This window comes from Seriola dumerili, unplaced genomic scaffold (assembly GCF_002260705.1).
Source record: "Seriola dumerili isolate Sdu_G_001 unplaced genomic scaffold, Sdu_1.0 BDQW01000301.1, whole genome shotgun sequence".
Lineage (NCBI taxonomy): Eukaryota > Metazoa > Chordata > Actinopteri > Carangiformes > Carangidae > Seriola > Seriola dumerili.
In genome coordinates, this window is record NW_019174556.1 from 379232 (window position 1) to 398765 (window position 19534).

Here is a 19534-nt window from a genome sequence, read left to right on the forward strand (position 1 = left end):
CAGAGAGCTATAATGTCAGTGACAGTGCAGACGCATCTTGTGTTTTATTCTAATGACTAATAATTATTTGACACTGACTGAGATTGGCCACAACATTTGGGTTGAAGGTCTGACGTTTATCACAAGACATTACAAGGAAGGGGAAATGTAGTTTAGCCAAAAATGATTTGAGTATTGAGACAGGCACTTACTCGATCAGAAGTATCGAGGCAGAGACATGAGATGCAAAACAGGGATAGAGCAGCTTGTCCTCACCATGTCTATGGTCTTAACCATCACCACTAACATCAGCCCTCCTTCGCTCAGGTAGACGCCCACTTTGGGGAAGCGGAAGATGGACCGAGCTCTGTTTGTTTCGTGGTCTCTTGCCGTAAACTGGAAGCAAACGTCTGAACTCCATTTCGATGGCACATCTGCAGTCATCATGGATTGTTATGAAGTCTGGAAGCAGCGAGGAGAAGTCGCTACTGCAGACATGTAGACTAACGCTAGGAAAAATAGCAGGTCTGAAAATGTGTTGATCCATCAAACTGTAGCAAAGCGGTAGAAGGTAAAGCGTTATTTGTTTTTGTTCTTGACGGATGCGATGCTTTGCTGTGTTTTTTGATGTTGTAGCTAACGTCAATTACACAAGGCTTGCAAATAACCAGCGTTACTTCGCTAGCTAACCGCCAATAATCGTAGCAAACTTTCAACACAATATTGCAGAACTATGTAGAGATATTAGAGACGTAAATTAAAATTGCAATAACGTTACAGAATTCACGACCTCATTTCCATCATGTCTGTTTAGCTATGTGTTGTTTTCCTGTTAAAAAGACACAGATAAGCTAGTTACGGTTATAGCTGACCATCGTAGCTTTGGTTATATATGTGTGTGGTCATTTATAAGCGCTGTTGTGTGCTTGTTTATCTTTATTATTGTTGTGTAACGAGTGGCGCTAGCGGTTTCCTGTTGCTTGATGTGCGTGTGCGTGTCACTGACTGTTTCCAGGTGCGCCTACCGTCACGGTGCTCCCCAGCCGGTGTGTCTGCTGCCATGGAGGTGGGCAGCCTCCCCGTGGAGCTGTGGAGGGTTATCTTGGCCTACCTCCCTCTCCCTGACCTGGGCCGCTGCTGCCAGGTGTGCCGTGCCTGGCGGGAGCTCATCCTCTCTCTGGATAACACCCGCTGGAGACAACTCTGCCTCGGTTGCCCTGAGTGCCGTCATCCCAACTGGCCCAGTCAGCCCCATCTGGAGCCCCCATCCTGGAGGGAGGCCCTGAAGCAGCACGCCCTGGCCACCCGCACCTGGACTCAAAATGGGCCAGAGCTCCAGTCTTCTGCCTGCCTCCTCTTTTTCCGCCGTCGAAAAGACCGTAGGGTTTGGCATGTGGGTCCTGGATGCGAGTTTGAGACCCTACGTGGGGCCCTCGGGGTGGTGGGGCCATATGACCGTGTGGTTCTCCATCCAGGGGTATATGAGGAGCAGGCTGAGGTAGCGCTGAAGGTGCCTGTGGAGCTGGTTGGGCTGGGCCGATTGGGCGAGGTGTCCCTCCTGGTGTGTATGGAGCAGCAGTGTCCTACTGCCAGGCTGTGTAATCTGGTGTTCATGCCACCCTGGTTCTCCACTGTGGTCTACAAGGTGAAGTAACAATTTGTGGTGATGGTTTCTTCACACAGCTGTTGCTTACCAACTGTTCACTGCTGTCAGTGTAACTTCATAACATTACTCTCGTTGCTCAACCCTATAAGGCTGCAACTGAAATAGCAATAATGATCATTTTCATTATTAGTGTTGATCTGGTCTGTTGATTATTTTCTCAGTTAACCAGTGAATCATTTTGTCTATAAAATGTCACAAAATGGTGAAGAATGGCCATCACAGTTTCATCAAGGTGGTGCAATCAAAAGGCTTTTTTGTCAATCAGCCGTCCGAAACTTTAAAACATTCAGTTTACCGTCACAAAAGACTAAAATGCAGAAAATAATCACATTTGAACTGCTGGAACATGATTATCTATTATCAGAGTACTTGCACATTATATTTCTGTCATTTTTTTTTTTTTTTTTTGCTGAAATCTGTCTGACTCCACTCTTTCTCTCCGTGCTTTATTCCAGACATCATGGGGTCACGTCCAGCTAGATAACTGCAACTTTGAGGGGGCTCAGTTGCAAATCCGTGGCCCAGGAACCTGCCAGGCTCGCTTCTGCTCCTTCTCACAGGGAAGCTCAGCCCACTTGCTGGGTGTTGTCCTCAGTTTATTGGACAGCTGTGACTTCTCAGGAAGTGACACAGCCTCAGTGACTGTGGAAGGTCCTCCAGTGTTAGAACGGAACTGGGCTTGTAAACACTTGGCTGGCCTGGCTAGGACGTTCCCATCATGTGGCATGTCTGGGAATAACGGTAGCTCTCCCAGAGGCCAACTGACTGGCTCCACTGGTGGGCATCAACCTTCAGGGAATAATGTCAAAAAGGAACATGTGAGCATAGAGGACTGGCAGAAGAGGACTGGGGTAGATGCAGTGTGTCAGGGCACAGTGATTGAAGATGGCTGGAGTGATGGTGAACACAGCGAGGGAGAGGAGGAGAGCCGAGACGGTGAAAAAACCAACACCAAACACCCATTTATAATGGATTACAAAATCCCATGTGACAATCATGGCCTATCCCATTTGCTCAAGCCCCGGGCAGATGGCTCTCTGCCACTGGCCTCCTCCCCAGATCCCCCACCTGTGACCCCTGAACCCCTCACCCTTCAGCAGGAACTAGAGAGGGACCCAGAAGCTCAGATGTTGGCAGCGTCCACACTCGGCTGCATCCTCAGACGCTGCCTCTTCAGGGAAGGGAAGGGAGGCGTGCATTTGTCTAACTATGGACAAGCTCGGCTGGAAGGCAATGTCTTCCGTGGGCTGAACTACGCCGTCCGCTGCATCCAGAACTCCACAGTAAATAAATCTTACTTAAATGTGTCTTAACACATTATGGTTTCCCGTGCTCAGTGACTTTTATTTCCAGCATGCCATTTGAGTAGTGTATCAAGTTAAGGAAGTAGCTCCAGATCATGAGTAATTAAGCAGCAGTTTCCTGTTGAAACCCGTTATTTGAGCTGCCTCTTGCTCTCTCACCTGCTGCAGATAGTGATGCTGAGAAATGAGGTGTGCGAGTGCCGTGCGTCAGGTGTGTTCCTGCGTCTCTCCGCTCAGGGCCTCATCGCAGAAAACAACATCCACTCGAACGGAGAGGCGGGGCTGGATATCCGAAAAGGGGCCAACCCCATAATTGTGGTAACTGCTGCCTCACTGTCTACTGAAGTCCACAGTTTTAAGGCGGGTACACACTGTGCGATGGTGGGCTGTCCCACACTACCACTACAGTGACACAGATGGATGATGCACGCTGATGATGTTTTATTCTTGTAAATTGACTTGCTCTGTAGCATACGATTCGAAGCGTTTATCATCAAACAATCTGCATCTCCTACCCAAGTTTATTAGATCCATGTCGCACAGTGTGACCTACAAAAAAACGTATACGATTTTTGAAATCTCAATGTCTGAGGTCCAGAATAGACCAGGCAGATGCTGACTGTCGATATTTATGAAGCACAGTGAAAGTGTTGTATAAAAGCCTGTAATTGATAAAAATATTTTAAAAAATCAGGGAGGTAAATTTCCAAATCTAACTGCTCATAGTTTGATCATCTTTTCTACTACAGTCTCATTCTGTCTTTCATTCCACAGTGCAACAAAATACATAGTGGTTTGCGTTCTGGGGTTGTTGTCCTTGGTAACGGGAAAGGTTCAATTCGGAGCAACCAGATCTATAACAACAAAGAAGCGGGTGTGTATATTCTCTTCAGCGGGAATCCTGTGGTCAGGTATGTTGGACTCCAGACACAATCTAACCTTCCCTGGAATGTGCAGTCCTCATTTTCCCCCATCGCTCATAAAGTGTGTAGAGGTTTTTTATTTTCTAGTGTGTCATAATTAAAACAATAAGGTCGAGCACTCAGAGTTTAAAACCACAACTACAACAGGCCTTTTTCCCAGACTACATTGTGTCTCTATACATAAGCTTGCATTTTACAGTAAAAGTATGTCACAAGTTGTCATATGCAGTGTTGTGAGAGAGAGCTAATATAACTAACTGGTAATTAGTTAATTAGCTCTTTTTGTGAAACAACACACACTAACACACTTGTTCTACTCTTGTTCTTTCTGTCTCTCATAGTGGGAATCACATCTTCCAGGGCCAGGCAGCAGGGATTGCAATAAATGAGAATGGCAGAGGGATGATAACAGGTGTGTAAGTGGGTCTGCCCCACCTCCTTGTCCAAATCGCACATCAGCATGCCAAATATGTTGTTCATTGTCACCCATTGTCATTGCTTTGCCACTTCCAGGAAGTAAAAGCATTACTTTTGGTTATCATGCACTAAACTAAATTTCTATCTGATTTTTTTTTTTTTTTTTTTTTTAAATATACAAATGCATTTCAATTCCAGAGAATGTGATCAAAGAGAACCAGTGGGGGGGTGTAGATATCCGCAGAGGAGGTGACCCCATCTTGAGGAACAACTACATCTGTTATGGCTTCTCAGACGGTGTGGTGGTGGGAGAGAGAGGACGCGGCCTTATTGAGGGAAACCATGTCTACTGTGTGTAATTTCAGCATGATGATTCCGCATCCTGAATTTATCTCTACACAACAGCTGCACAGGTGTTTCATTTCCTCTCTTCCTCTTGTTTCTTCAGGTAACAAAGGCTGTGGTGTGTGGGTTATGTCGTCTAGCCTCCCACAACTCCTGGGAAACTACATCACCCATAACTGTATGTATGGGTTGGCAGTGTTCTGCAGGAAAGACCCGGAGAACATCGAGGCGAGGGAGGGGAACTGGCCAGGGCAGGAAGGGATCGGTGGAGAAGGAGGGAGCGGGGAAAGGAGAGGAGTAGAAGGAGAAGGAAGAGAAGGGCAGGAGAACTTGAACGAAGAGGGGGAATTGTTTGCGTGGGAGAGCGATCTGGACAGCGAGGATGAGCGACACTCTGCCCGTCGCTCCATTAGTGTGGCCCTGGTGGAGAGCAACTGCATGAGTTACAATGGAGGTAATAAGAACACTTGTTGCGTCAAATACAAATAGTCACTCACACCCGCACCCATCTAATGTTGTCTCCATCTTTCTGTTTCCCTCTCTGTAGCGGTTGGTCTGTACGTGAAGAGCAGTGAGCCCCTGAATGTTTTTGCTAACCTTGTAAACAGCAACCGTGGCACTGGAATTGCTGTGCTGCAGAGCAGTCAGCTGACCCGACTGGTTACAAACTGCATACTTGAAAATGTTCGAGGTGGTGTTACGGTGGAGAAAGACTGCCGTGTGGAGCTTCGCGGTAACGGCATCTATGAAAACAGTGGCCATGGCGTCGGTTTCAGTGGCAACGGGCAGATTGTGGAGAATGACGTGGTAGGAAACCGGGGATATGGGATCCAAGTCTCGGGCAATGCTGACATCAAGGTGAGATGGAGTGAAGCATGAACACAGACTTATTTCAAATGCATTTGTACAACACTCAACAGAGCTACTTACTGAAATTAACACAAATTAACACACCACTTATGTAATTTTAAAAAAATGTTTTTTTTTATGATTTTTATCAATAGGTACTGCGCAACCGTGTCCAACCAGCACAGGGCTGTGGCATTGCTGTTCTCGGGCCAGTAAAAGGAGTTGTCCATGACAATCTCTTGTTCCAGGGCCATCCTGGAAACAAAAAAACACTGCTGCATATGGATCCTGGCAATGATAGCTGTGTGTTGCGCAACAACAGTATTCTAAGGCATAATAACAGGTGACTAGATAATTAACAGGAAAGTTCCAGAGATTCAGATACTATCAGTATCCATCTGTACTCCTTCTCCCCCTTTCTTCTGCTGCCCATGTACTTAATGTATCGAATGACAACGACAAAATAATGTGACAGTGTAATAACATTTCTGGAAACATTTGGGATAATGTAAGTACACAACTCAAAAATATGTCATATATGTATCGTCATTCTGAGGTAGTTAATGTGGAAAAGTTAGATATTTTAGCTTTAAATTCACCTGGTGGCCAGAAGCATAACTCCAAATGAATGATAATGTTTCTGCTGGATATATAAATAAGCAACTTCTTGTTAACAAGTTCAGTTCACCGTATCAACTTAAAAGGAGTTGATGTCAATGTCGTGTTCATAACTTGTTTCTGCTGCCCTCAAGTGGCCAAAGAAAATCAGCTATTGCAGGTTTAACATCTGCACTGCTCAATGTTTCTGTGTGAATATTTTTATCTGAAAGAAAAAAAAAAAACCTTTACTTTTATGTCTTTGCATTTCGTAGCTGTACATCCGCTCCTCCCTGGGTTTTGGAAAACCCTCCTCCTCGTCCACTGGCCAGCTCCCCCTCTGGCCTGTCGTCATCCCGGTATCCCTCCCGACTTGGAATTTCCATGACAACCAGGATCAGCGCCACTGTGGAGAGTGGTTGCCACAGTGGCAGCATGTTCTGCTCCATCCTGTGAATACTGGCAAGCACTTATAAACCAACATGAATGACTTTATCAACATGAATGACTTTACCAAGAGGTCAGCATTTGATCACTTCTGAATTGGTGTGTTATTATAAATTTGGAGCACTCTAGACCTCCTCAGAGAAGACCCTCCAAAGTGATGCCCTGTTGTTGGCGTGGAGTAACCACCAAGTAGTAAGAGGCTGCACCATGTATAACCACTAAAGGGGCCGACCACCTTCTCGAACATTGGTGGCACAACATTTTGTAAATCTGAAATCAGACTTTTGTAATTTTAAGATAGAATGCCAATGCTTTCATCAAATGTGGACTCATGATGTGAAGCAGGAGTGCAAGACGAGCATTGTTACCATCCTACATCTGAAACAACCGTTTCCATAATGAAGCTTTAACTTCAAAAATCACGTTCTCTTATAAATGCAGATTTCATATTCATGTACAGGACTGCTGTAGACTTTGTTGGTTTTTGTCAGTTTGTTTCTGAGACTTACTGGTTAGGAAGTGCACATTTATAAGTCCTAGCAGGAGTCAGAGGCATCAGAGATGCCAGCTTAAATCATGCTACAAAGTAAAGCTGTGCCTTGTATGACTTTTTAATCAACCAGTGATTGTAGCTAGGGGGGGGAGTTGTCATAGTGTGAGGTGTATATGCAAAAAAATTGAAAAAACAAAGCCAAACTTAAGTTTCTGCCTCTTGCACAGAGCTGTTGTTTCCTGGTGAGTCTGTTTCTGTATCATGCCCTCCATGTTGTTTTTAATGTTTTGCATTTCAGCTACATGAAATTCAGAGGAAGGAAAATGTATCATTCCAGATGTATCAACACGCTGCACAGTAACACTCAACCACAGACTCACCTGGTAACAGCCAGTTAAGGAAGGAAAAAGATGTTAAGTGTGCAATATGTGATGTCTACAAAGGTGCCTATACGTTTTATCTAAGCTAATGTTTTCTGTCATCTAGAATTTTTTTACAGCTCATTACTCAGTTTTATTTGTATCATGCACAGTAAGAATTAAATAACAATATCATGTATAACTCAAAGTCGACCATTTTATTTGTCTACGAAATTCATCAATAAACAGTTCTTGTTTGTGGCGTTTCCAATTCTTAGTCATGTCTCTTTATCCAGTTCTTGTCTTCCCTTGTTACGGTCTTCAGTGCATTTTCTTGCGTTTCCGTCTCTCCATGAACTGATCATATTTGACAAGAGGTAGAACAAGAGATGCCTGCCTGTGTTCGTCTCGTAGTCCAGCCTCCTGAGTCTTCCCCCGACCCGGTTTAGTTAGGGTCAGTCCCATTGACTTTGCAACTTCAATTATTCTGTAGGAAAAAATATAAATCAGGTATACCGATAGATTTGCTCCATTGCGCCTCATATTGACAGTGCTTTATGGGGTGTGATGATCATTTGTATACAACAAGAATGGTACAATTGCTGTCAACCATGAGCAGCAACTAAAAAAAAAAAAAAAAAACATAACATCAGTTCACAGGTCTGAGTCGACACCACTGACCTGAACAATAGTCTTCCTGTATTATTTAAACAGTAACATTAAGCGAATATATATATATATATATATGTAGCATACTACTACGCAGTGTGTTACACATTTAAAAACAATACACATACTCACATAAGAATGCATTTTTATTTTTCTTACCTGGACTCCGTGATTCCAAGGTCACGGTGCAGTAATGTGAGGTCAGCAGTCATGTGACCCATATGCAGCAGCAGGGCCAGGGAGTAAGCTGCTATTTTGGCTCGCATTGATGTTGACACCATGTTCAGGACCCTTTAAAAGGTGAAATCGATGTGTTTGTATAGAAGACTGAGTAACCAAATCAAAAATCTCTGCAACAATGACTATGTTGAGCTCCTAATAACATGCTAATAATGGATCCATCTTTCTTATACAAATTAAGGTTCTAAGGAAAGAGGGTGTCAGATTGGGTGTCATATGGCTTTACAGATTGTGAAACACTCTGCGGCAAATTTATGGGTTTGGGTTAGTTTTCACTGACTGATCAGTAAATACATTGAGGAGTAGAAAGCTGTGCAAAATACTAAAAGGCACTAAGAGACATTTGCAGCCATTAAGTCCTTGGTTATCTGAATTTTTGCCTAGAAAGGTGAAAAGCAATTTCCATATATTTTTAATATGAGGTTCCAAATGTAATCCAACCTAATCAAATTCCAGACACATAATTTATGAAATACATGTTGACAAGGTACTAATTCTATAAAGATCTATAAAGGTTATCTGCAAAGCAAATATAGTCTCTGCAAATATTTCAACACATACAAAAGTTCCATCATCATACCTGCCATTTTTAAAAGTCTCCACGGTGAATGTTTTGAACAGTTTGCTCTGAATGATGCGAGGGCAGCCCTCCTCCTGCCCGACTGCACAGATAAATATAAATCATTATTAGCGTTGGTCCCAGGAGAAGGTCTACAGGAACACTTTTAACACACATACTGTATGATGAAGGCAAACAACAGTACTCACATTTGCGGGTAAGGTTCCTCTCCTGTGCCAGTTTGAGCAGCAGGGAAAGGTAAAAGGCGCAGCGTGCCACTTTATCTCTGGCTTCACCTACGGTTGGCATTTTCTCTAATTGCTTCACAACACACAGACACCTTAAAAAAGTACAAACAAAAGTTAAAATGCAAGGAAACACAAGCAGCTTAATAAAATGTCTCAGCAAGTGTGAGCCCTTCGTTGGCCTACCCTCCGTCATTTGTCATCTTCTGCAGCTCCTCGGGGGTGAGTGCTGCCATCTTGGAACCAGCCTGCTCCAAAGCACCAAAGTCCACTGGACTCAGGACTACGGATATTGATTAAGGACAGAGACCCAAACAAACCCAGCTGTAACTCTAAACACATACTATATCATCTATCTTTCCTCAGTAATATACACACACACACACACAGCAAATAAAGGATACGATCGTCAAATAGGTAGACGTTCTCAGGTATGTCTGCATCTGTATTGCAAGGGGGCAGATGGAGAGCCAGGTCTCCTTGGGACTCTGTCTCAACAACTTCCTGTTGGAGAGCTGAGGAGAGACGAGAGAAGAAAATGTATTTTCAAAAAAATATGAGAAACAAATTGACACAAGACCAGAGGGAAAACAACATGGAGAGAAAGACGACAACTAACGCAGCCAGAAATTTCAGGTTAGCTTCACATTTTTATGCCTTTATTAACTGACCTCTCTTTGAGGTTTCTTTCGGTGATAACTATTTGATGATTTTTTTTAGAATACTAGCATCCATACCCAATGACTTAGACACTTTGACTATGTAGCTTACCTTCCACACCCTTCTGGTTGATCACAGTGTTGGCAGCCTTAGCCACTGCTTGGTGCAGGGTGTCGCTGCCAACCTGATTCAGCCTGCGGGAGCTCAAAGCTCTTTTCTGTTTGTTGGTGCCAAACGCCTCAATCAAAGAGTCAACCTAAAGAAAAAAATATAACATAAAATTAAGACAGGTTTATTTTTATTTTAGCCCAGTCTTCTCTTATTCTTAGAAAAACAGAATATATCATGGTACCTTGTCTCTGAAGGTCTGAGTAGTGTCCTGGGGTTTTGCAGCATCTGTTGTCTCTCCTGGTGAAAAAACATTGCAAACCCAGAACATTTACACCAATAAAATCTTGAGCCAAAAGCAAGCTAAAACAGTTTTCTTTTAAATGATGATCTGGTTGTTTTGGAAAGTGATCAGTCAATCGGGTAATGTAGACTGCTTAGACTTAAATGTTACACTAAGTTTCATAATACATGCTAGTGATTGTTTTACTTACCTGGTATAACAGGTTGCATGTTGAAGAGCTGAGCGTTGTGCACCTCCATTTGCATGGTCTGTTTGTTCAACACTCCAACATAATAACTAAGCACAGACAGACACCAAGCATATACTCATTATTTAATCCTATTCACAGTGACAGTAGTCCCAGTCCTAATTTCTCGATAGAAGCTACATTCACCTACTTGCAAAGGTTGTTGCATTTCAGTGACCCCGCTGCAAAATTATTTCCAACATAGGACAGTCTGTCTGATTCAGCAACCTAGACAGAGGAAAATATAAGCAACACAGTCATAAAAGTAGAGCAACACAACCTGCACAAGTTATCTTTATAGGTGAATGGTACAGTGCAGGCACATAACACAGAGGATGAAAGAAATCTTGCATTTTTCTCACCAATATCCGTCTGCTCCTTTTTCTGGGGTTATTCTCATCTGCGTTCTTGTACATCGTGAAATCTAGGTTGTCTGCATTTCTGACGCTGCCGTTTGAAAAACGGACTGTGAAATTGAGACACATAGAGAGGAACCTGTCAACACCTGTGATTCACATCACCAAAAACAAATTCAGGGTTGTGTATGTTTGTTTCCTTTTTACTAACTCAATACACATGAGAAGCACCTCGGACATCAGCTAGACAACACACAAACCTAAACAACTAGCCCTGTTGCTAGCACCCACGTGTGCAACACAAATAGGTGTTTGAATAGAGGGAAAAAATATGACCCAACATTAACAGGCATTACAATTGCAATTTCCTTTAAAAAGGGTTTAAACAAGCAGCAAGTAAGATATAATTACCAATAACAGCTTTGTCGTCATCTCTCTCTTCTCCACAACACACTAGCGAGCAGGGGGCAGCCATGGTTGTTGTCATGTGTTTCTGGATGAAGCAAGAGCATTCACTCCTTTGCACTTCCGTCTTCGCCAAGATGGTCAAAGTAGTCCAACAAATCCGCAGATTTTTATATACATTACATAGATTAACGTAACGATGTTCTTCGTTAATTAATGAACTGGAAAAAACTGGAAAAACGTTTAACTTAAGCGAAATACATTCACTCAAATGATATGCAATAGATGTTTTTTTTGTTTGTTTTTTTATTGTTTGTTTGTTTTTGTTTCTGCTTTTGTGTGTTTATGTCATATTATTTTGCTCACAAACCACTTAGTAATATATTTTCCTTAACTGCAGTATGTATTAATATAACATATAAACCTGCATCGTTAATGCCTGTATGACCATGTTGGCTCCACCATTGAACAATGCTGAAAAAACATGTTGACCCATGGTGTAGGCTGGAGCTACACTTGTGTCCACCCTTGCTACAATACACAACCTATTTGACATCAAGAGCTAATAAGTGGCAAAATGAATAATAAAAATTAAATATTAACTGGTAAGGGACACTTGCTGACTAAGAAGATAGCCGGATGAGTAGGTGTGTAGACTCTTTGATAAAAACAGGCTGTAAAGTATCAGCAGCGCCGCACCGTGGTGGCTCAGCAGAGCTGCAGAGCTTCTTCACCTCGGCGAGGTCACGGACATGGAAAGGAAGCATAGCGCCACCCTGTGAGTCTGGTCGGGAAAACCCGTCTGAGTAGGGAAATAATTAGAAATTATAACATTGCACATGTTGGACCTGAATAGCGATTTACAGCCAGCATCCAACTTATTGACGGTTGTTGTTTCAACCTGACTCCGCACGGGGATGACACCGACAGATGTGTGAGACAAACGGTCAGCGGTCAACGCGCACATCACCACGGGCAGCTTTCACCCCCACAGACAGACAGCCAGACCGTTCAATGCGAGGAAACTGCTCAGAGTGGACCGCAAGGGACGTGGGCTGTAGCAGCAGAAATGTTAGCTAGGTAACATTTGATGGGAAAAGCTGTTTCGTTATAGACAAGTGGGTCCAACCAGGTGACCGCATGCTACTGCTTGTGTTGTAGCTAACAGGCAATTTGCTGGTCTGTAGCCAGCTAACTTTAGCCTTGTCAGTCTCTGGTCAGGGCCCTGTTTCTGCCTGCTGTAACCTACGCTTTCGGAAATTCAAGGTAACGTTAGATGTTACTAGCTCGCACCGTGTTATTGCTGATTTTGCTAGTTACATTAGCTAGCTGGTCCTGTATTAGCCAGTCTCGACTTGGTAGTTTTGTAGTATCATTTATCATTATTACAGTCCAGTGTACACTCCGAGGCTATGCTCTGTAGCTACTCTTTTATCAATGCAGCTGTAATTGATAGCCTCCTTATAAGAATAAGTAAACAGTTGGACAAGCTAAAGTGCAAGTTGTGTCACAAAATATTTCTTAATATATTTCCTTAAAGCAACACTGCTCTCGGTGGACATTAATTAATAATCCCACCGAAGTATTCGTAGGCCCTAGGACCACAGACTTTCAACCCAATAATGAAAGTACATCTTTTGGTTGTTTTATATAACTATGAACACCTCCACAAATAAAACTAGCACATAAAAAACATCTGTCAGTCAAGCCCAACCATTACCTCCATCTACTCTGTCCCTGGCCTCATTTTAGGCCTCCACCATCATACAACTGCATCAGGCTGCAACTAACAGTATTTTTATTTTCACTTAAACTGTAGATAAATTACCAGATTAAAGCTTTCTTTACGTAATCAATATATAATACATACAATACTCCCAACACAATTTCCCTGAGCCTAAGCTGATGCCTTCAAATTGCTTGTTGTTCCTGACTAATAGTAAAAAAGTCAAAGATATCCAAATTACAAAAACAATCTTAACGTTTTAGAAGCTGCAAACAACAAATATTTGGTGTTTTTGCTCAACAAAGGATTTAAAAGTTATGTAAATTACTGTTGCTTGATGTTTTTCGTTGTGGACTTTTCATTTCAGCTGTGTAATTATCTTAGTTTTTTTAATACCCTTATGTATTATGTCTTTAGGGCCATGGATTTCCCAGGCCACTTCGAGCAGCTCTTCCAGCAGCTAAATTATCAGCGCGTCCACGGTCAGCTGTGCGATTGTGTCATCGTGGTGGGCAGCCGTCACTTTAAGGCCCACCGCTCGGTGCTTGCAGCCTGCAGCACTCACTTCAGAGCCCTGTTCACTGTTGCAGAGGGAGATGCCAGCATGAACATGATCCAGCTGGACAGTGAGGTCAGGATCTTAATAATACTGTGTTAAAGAAGGCAATGGTGATTATATAACATTCATGTTTATATTGATGATGGCAAAGAGTGTGATGTGTGTAATTCAGTAAAAATCAATTGCACATCTGACATAATTCTGTGTTGCTGCTGTTTCAAACAGTGCCAACAAGATCAAGAATCTACTTTTGTCTTTGCAGGTGGTGACAGCTGAAGCTTTTGCTGCTCTGGTGGACATGATGTACACGTCAACACTGATGCTGGGGGAGAGCAACGTGATGGATATCCTCCTTGCAGCCTCACACCTGCACCTCAACAATGTAGTCAAAGCCTGCAAACACTATCTCACAACACGCACGCTGCCTATGTCTCCCTCATCTGACCGACAAACACATCACCACCCTCAGCAGGACCAGCAGAGGCGCAGACAGCAGCAGCAGCAAGTAGCAGATTTGGCAGTGAACCCTACTCTAGCAGCTAATGCTAACCTCGCAGCAAATGCTGCCACGTCAAAGTTGCAGCGCTCCTTCCTGTTGCAGCAGCTGGGGCTCAGCTTGGTGAGCTCTGCCTTGGGTGGGATGGAGGAGGACGGGGTGGGAAATGTAGTTGGCAATAGAGGGGTGGAACAGAGAGCCTCCTTCCCTATCCGACGATTCCACAAACGTAAGCCCTCTCTTGCACTGGGCCTGTCAGAAGACAGACCCAGGCAGAGGCAGCGCCCCTCAGCTCCTAACCTGGGGTTGTTGGGAGAAGAAGGGGTTAACACAGAGCGAGAGGAAGGAGCACTTCTATCCCCAGACTCCCACAAGATGGGGGATGAATCAAAATTGGATGCTGCAATCACTGGCCTAGTAGGGGTGTCCCAAGATGATCCTCAGATGCCTAGCCAGTCAGACAGTGGACACTGTGAGGGAGAGGACATGGGAAGAATGCAGGGAGGGGTGAGCAAGGAGGAGGACATGGATGACCAGGACCACCAGGATAACAGATCAGGGGTGAAGATTAAATCAGGGACAGAGGAAGAAGAGGCAGAAGAACAGGAAGAGAAGGTAAAATTGTAGCTTTTATTGTTGTGACAAACTAACAAACTCTCATTTTGCCTTACACAAGAAGATTTTTGTATTTTTACCCTTAATCTCTCTCTCTCTTCAGTGAAGTTTTGATACACTAAACTCTCCTAAATGTTTAATTATTTGTTTTTATTTTGGGAAGAATAAAGACATCACAATTTTTAAGCCAAACAAGTGTTTTTTCACACTGGAGCAGATGAATATCTTTACCAGAAATTTGTCTAATCCAACACATTTACAACTTGTTATGCATGAAGTCCATTGTCTGACCATCACAAAATCATTTGACTCATATGTACATGCAAATCACTCTGCTCTAATTTAGCTGCTGGCTTTGCAGGCTCATTGATTCTTTTTTTTTTTCTTCTTTTTTTTTAAAATCAATTCTGCCTTGACCAAAGACAAAGCTCATTCTTTGCTTCCCACAGGTGGTGGTTAAACGAGAGCCGCTGAGCTCTCCTGAGCCGACAGATGAAATCAGCGATGTGACATCGCAGGCAGAAGGCAGCGACCCAGCTGAGCCTGGAGGCCAGGAGGAGGAGGAGAAGGTGGAGCTGAGCCCAGAGAGTAGCGACCGTAGCTTCACCTCTGAACCCCAACCCAGCTCTGACTCTCTGCTGCAGCCCAGCTCCCAGCTCCTCCTCAAGAGCAGCATGGGAAGTGGCGCCGGAGTCGGAGGAGGTTTTTCGTGTAATAATGGATTGAGTGGAAAACCTGGTTTTAGTATTTCTAGCTTCCTTAGCCCAAAGGATTTTGGAAGTGGCGGGCCAGGGTTGGTTACAGCAGAAGACGACCTGCCCAACACAACAACTGGGGATGCAGTAGCACATCACTTCCTGCTGAGACAGGAAGCTGCTGGGCCGTCTGGCTCTGCTTCTTCTTCTCTTCTGCAGTCAGGTCCACTCATTGGTGAGAGTCGCGGTGGTTTTGGAGACAACTTGCAGCCTGATTCTTTGTTCCTTCGTCCCCTGCATGACAGTTTGGGGAACCCCAGAGGAAGTGGGGGAAGTGCGAGTGGAGGACGGGGAGGGGTAGACCCCTTTGGTTTGGACTTCCAGCGCTCCAGTCTGGGGCTTCACTCTCTCGGGCGACCCTCGCGAGGGGCTGGAGGAGCAACCGCTGCCTCTCTGGGCTACCCAGGCTACAGGCGTATTGCTCCAAAGATGGCCACCAGCATGGGAGGAGAAGAAGGAGTAAGTGGTGTTCTTCAGGATTCCGCCTCTTCCTCCTCAAGTTTGGCAAGTCCTATGCTTCTCAATGAGAGTGGTGGGTATGAGATGAACAGTGGCAGGCCCACCTCCCTCCCCCCTCAGCTTACCAGAGCTTCAGCAGATGTCCTGTCCAAGTGCAAGAAGGCTCTGTCGGAGCACAACGTCTTGGTGGTCGAGGGAGCTCGGAAATATGCCTGTAAAATATGCTGCAAAACCTTCCTAACTCTGACTGACTGCAAGAAACACATTCGTGTCCACACAGGAGAGAAGCCCTACGCTTGTCTCAAGTGTGGAAAGCGTTTCAGCCAGTCTTCCCACCTATACAAGCATTCTAAGACCACATGTCTGCGCTGGCAGAATAGTAACATGTCCAATTCCCTGCTGTAGGACCGAGAGAGGGCAATAGAAAGAATAAATTGGGAATCAGAGTTGGGCTAAATTTAAAGTCCTTAAAAGTTTAGATTATTCTGAAGCTGTGACAGAGCAGCCATCTCTAATCAACTGTCCAAACTAACCAGTCCTGATCACAGACCAAAGATAGGGATGCTAATGTAACCACACTTTTTTTTCCAGGAGAAACTCATACTACTAAGTCAGTAAAAGTTACTCTAAACACATTTAGCCTGAAGAGAGATTATAGGGATGCAGGACATGCATACATGCAGCCAACGGACTCTATATAATATGATCTAGGCCAGTCTAGGCTTGGCTTTTAAAGCTGCCATACTGTTGGCTGTCTTGTATTTTTTTTTTTTTTTAAACAATCATGTGTGCCCTCTCATTAAGTGATCTGTTGAGGTGATCCCTTAGTGCTGAACATCTATAGTTAGTGGTACACTTATAGATGCACATTTGATTTAATCATACATAATAATCATATTATAACACTCAAGCTGAGTGTTTGCAGATCAGAGGGAGCTGTATAGCACCAACATTAAGAATGGATATCATGTCAAATAGTGTGCTTATGTGTAAAACATGTAGTAGCATCCCACATCAGACTCCTGAGTCCTCCCAACTGTGCACATTGACTGTGCCTTGTTCTGTGCAAGGTCATATAGACTTTGGGCTAACTGTTTCATATTCAATTCTGGTGCCAGATAAAATGCCTGTTAAGTACTAGGAGCTGTTGACAGATGTCTTGATACTTACTATGCTGTACAAAAAGGTGGATAGAGTTGGATTCTATCCTGTGAGGTGAAAGAAAAGATGGCAGAGACTCTAGTGTTGTATATGTTTTTTTCACCCAGTGAAAATGTCATTAACTGACCAAATAAACTTGATTCTTTTTATTTACTGAAGTGATGAAGTTTGAGGCAGCTGATATCCTCAACCAGGACAAGAGTAACTCAAATGAAAAAATAAAACAGATCAGCATTTCTCTGTAGCTGATTCTGGATTTTCAAGTCAAGTCAAATAGATGTGAGATGGTTTATCCCTGTAGTTGCCTTTCAGCCCAACCACCTCAGTTAAAGAAATATGTTTGGTAGCTGGTAATTCATTAATTTTAAAATAATGGAGCCTTCACATTTCATGTGACTACAGGAATAAATGTCTCACTTTGATACATTTATACCTTATACAAGTTTTGAAGGAATAGGAATTGCTGTAATCAACATCTTGCCTCAATGTGCACTTGCCAGACAGAGCTATTGACCTTAATCCTTAAAGTTCCTTTGTTTAGGGGAGCAAACAAATCTGAGCAGTGAGAGACGGAAAAGTGTCAACCTGCACCATCTTTGCAGGTTCAGCAGGAAAAACTATCTGCGTTTACTGCGCCTTGCAGTTTTTGAGAATTGTAATATATAATATTGCATTATAATGCTACTATAATACAGATACACAGGGAAATGTGCTGTAAATGCACCTTATTTTGTGTCATTGTGTGCAAAACTTGCAATTTCTTATAGTTTTTAAATTGTATAAGTGACTTCCCCTCCTTATTGGGAATGACCACAAAAAGATCAGCTGTAGCTCAGCAAGTCTACTGACCGTCCACACATCAGTGTGCTTGTGTGTGTACAGATAGCGTTGTCTGAAGAAAACTGTTTACAGGATATTGAGGTTCAGCACGTGTTGAAAAAGTGCTTTAGAAATGTAAATATTGCACATTTGTGGTTGGTTTCATATTTTTTCTCTTGGAGAAGAGACAAAACAACTCATGAAGAACTAGACGTGTATAAGTTTGTTACTGTACTTGATATCAGTGCTTTATACATGTCTCTTTTTACATCTAATGTTGCATCTGTTACTAAAGCACTTAGACAAATCATTCTCTTTTATAACATATATGTTTACTGGAATGTTGAACTATGTGAAAATGTTGCTGTATTGCAATTATCCAACTCTACCAGCTCTCAATTTTATTTGTTACGCTACTACTATGTTGGATATGAAAGCGAAGAGTTTGTAGCATTTTTGTTCTCCGCAGGTGATCGATCATACAGGATTTCCACTAGTCTGCAAAGTTTGAATATCATTGAATTTGAGAGGAATATTTCACATGGCGATAAATAATTCAGAAACAAATTTTTAGGCAATCTATTGTCAGTTTTTTGTTTTAATTTCAGGTATTTATAGCTGTTTTTTTTTAATCTATGTAACTGTCTACCTACATCTTGATAAACAGTCATAAATAAAAATGGCTGTCCTTAATAGTTATCAAATAAAAAGTTTGATAACTATTAAGGATTTGTGCAAGAGAGCAGACATGCTGAGAAGGAATCTAATTTTGCAGGTTATAGAAAATAAAATATCAAGGATTTTTACATCAACCCAACTGGGGACACTTGAATTCCAGTTGGTTGTAAATAAGAGCGGTTTCATTGGTAGAAAGTTGGTTAATTGAAATCAGTGTTCATGCAGTGTTGTAAAGTTCTGTTTTAGTGAACTGAAATGAAAAAAATAACACTTTAAATACATACTTGCCTTTTTGTATACTTTATTGCTTGCTATATTGTGTCATCTACACTGTCAATGAGGATCTCATGGTCATAGCTTTCAATTCTTGTTGGCACCTTATTGTACTGTAGAGTCATTGCACTGTTAGCCTGTACAAAATGATTATTATTTGACATATTTTGATAGATAATCTTGACATTTAACTTCATAGAAGAATAACTGCCTTCTCATACGTTCTCCCTGTAAACATAAGCTAAACTGCTGTTTGCCCTGAAATTCTTGACGCTGTGGAGTCAATAATAAAGTTGTTAAAGCTTGGCCACAGAGGTTAAAATGACCATTAATGTTTAAATCTCAATTCTGATGCCCGTTCCTCTGTGATGTCTCCTCACACTCAGCCTCCTCTGTCATGATGGAAAGAGCTGGCTGTGATGTGCTCTTACGAAACAGAATTGTAGAGGCGATGAGGCAAAGGAAAGATGTAGTCCTCCTCCCATGTCTCACACAGTGCCTGTTAAGAATTGTAATGGTGCTGTTCAATGTGAATCTCTGAAAAATGCACTGACTGTATTACCCCTGTATGAATATGCCAACATTTTCACAACATGTAAAAGGCCTAAATTAATTAAGAAAGTCACTGCCTTATGCCCTCTAGCTTGAAAAGCTGGGCTTTTGTTGATATGCCAAATCTGAGGGATTTCAGTTTTTTTTTTTGTCTGTTTTTTTTTGTTTTTTTGTTCTGTATGTGTAACATAGTGTAACCACGAGAGGACTAAATGTTTGTGTCTCTTTACTGTTGAAGGCTATGAAGATTGTATAGTATGTTCAGTTGTTGTATAGACCGAATTAAAAAA

The 19534-nt window shown here is 42.7% G+C and overlaps 3 protein-coding genes across 5 annotated transcripts; 2 read left to right on the top strand and 1 right to left on the bottom strand.

Annotated features, from left to right (window-relative positions):
* The first annotated feature begins 389 nt into the window (after positions 1-389).
* On the top strand, positions 390-7485 carry fbxo10 (F-box protein 10). Of its 3 annotated transcripts, none has more exons than XM_022758578.1 (11): positions 390-550; positions 995-1624; positions 2101-2928; positions 3118-3267; positions 3724-3860; positions 4214-4284; positions 4488-4640; positions 4738-5088; positions 5182-5492; positions 5639-5826; positions 6356-7485. In XM_022758578.1, exons 2-11 carry the CDS (start codon positions 1040-1042, stop codon positions 6534-6536), a joined length of 2955 nt encoding a protein of 984 aa, XP_022614299.1. In that variant the 5' UTR covers positions 390-550; positions 995-1039; the 3' UTR covers positions 6537-7485. The 3 variants fall into 3 exon arrangements, with proteins under 3 accessions (XP_022614299.1, XP_022614302.1, XP_022614300.1); XM_022758581.1 differs by having other exon boundaries at positions 4488-4586; XM_022758579.1 differs by having other exon boundaries at positions 390-504.
* A 91-nt stretch (positions 7486-7576) lies between these two features.
* On the bottom strand, positions 7577-11236 carry polr1e (RNA polymerase I subunit E). The gene is made up of 12 exons (XM_022758582.1): positions 11158-11236; positions 10753-10856; positions 10542-10618; positions 10355-10440; positions 10105-10160; positions 9864-10008; positions 9497-9607; positions 9279-9375; positions 9057-9187; positions 8869-8950; positions 8208-8339; positions 7577-7866 (listed from the first exon to the last, which is right to left on the bottom strand). The coding sequence occupies exons 1-12, from the start codon at positions 11231-11233 to the stop codon at positions 7701-7703; spliced, it is 1263 nt and encodes a 420-aa protein (XP_022614303.1). The 5' UTR covers positions 11234-11236; the 3' UTR covers positions 7577-7700.
* Positions 11237-12028: 792 nt separating this feature from the next.
* Positions 12029-19517, top strand: LOC111231440 (zinc finger and BTB domain-containing protein 5-like). The gene is made up of 4 exons (XM_022758533.1): positions 12029-12231; positions 13295-13508; positions 13699-14547; positions 14997-19517. The coding sequence occupies exons 1-4, from the start codon at positions 12221-12223 to the stop codon at positions 16164-16166; spliced, it is 2244 nt and encodes a 747-aa protein (XP_022614254.1). The 5' UTR covers positions 12029-12220; the 3' UTR covers positions 16167-19517.
* The last annotated feature ends 17 nt before the right edge of the window (positions 19518-19534 follow it).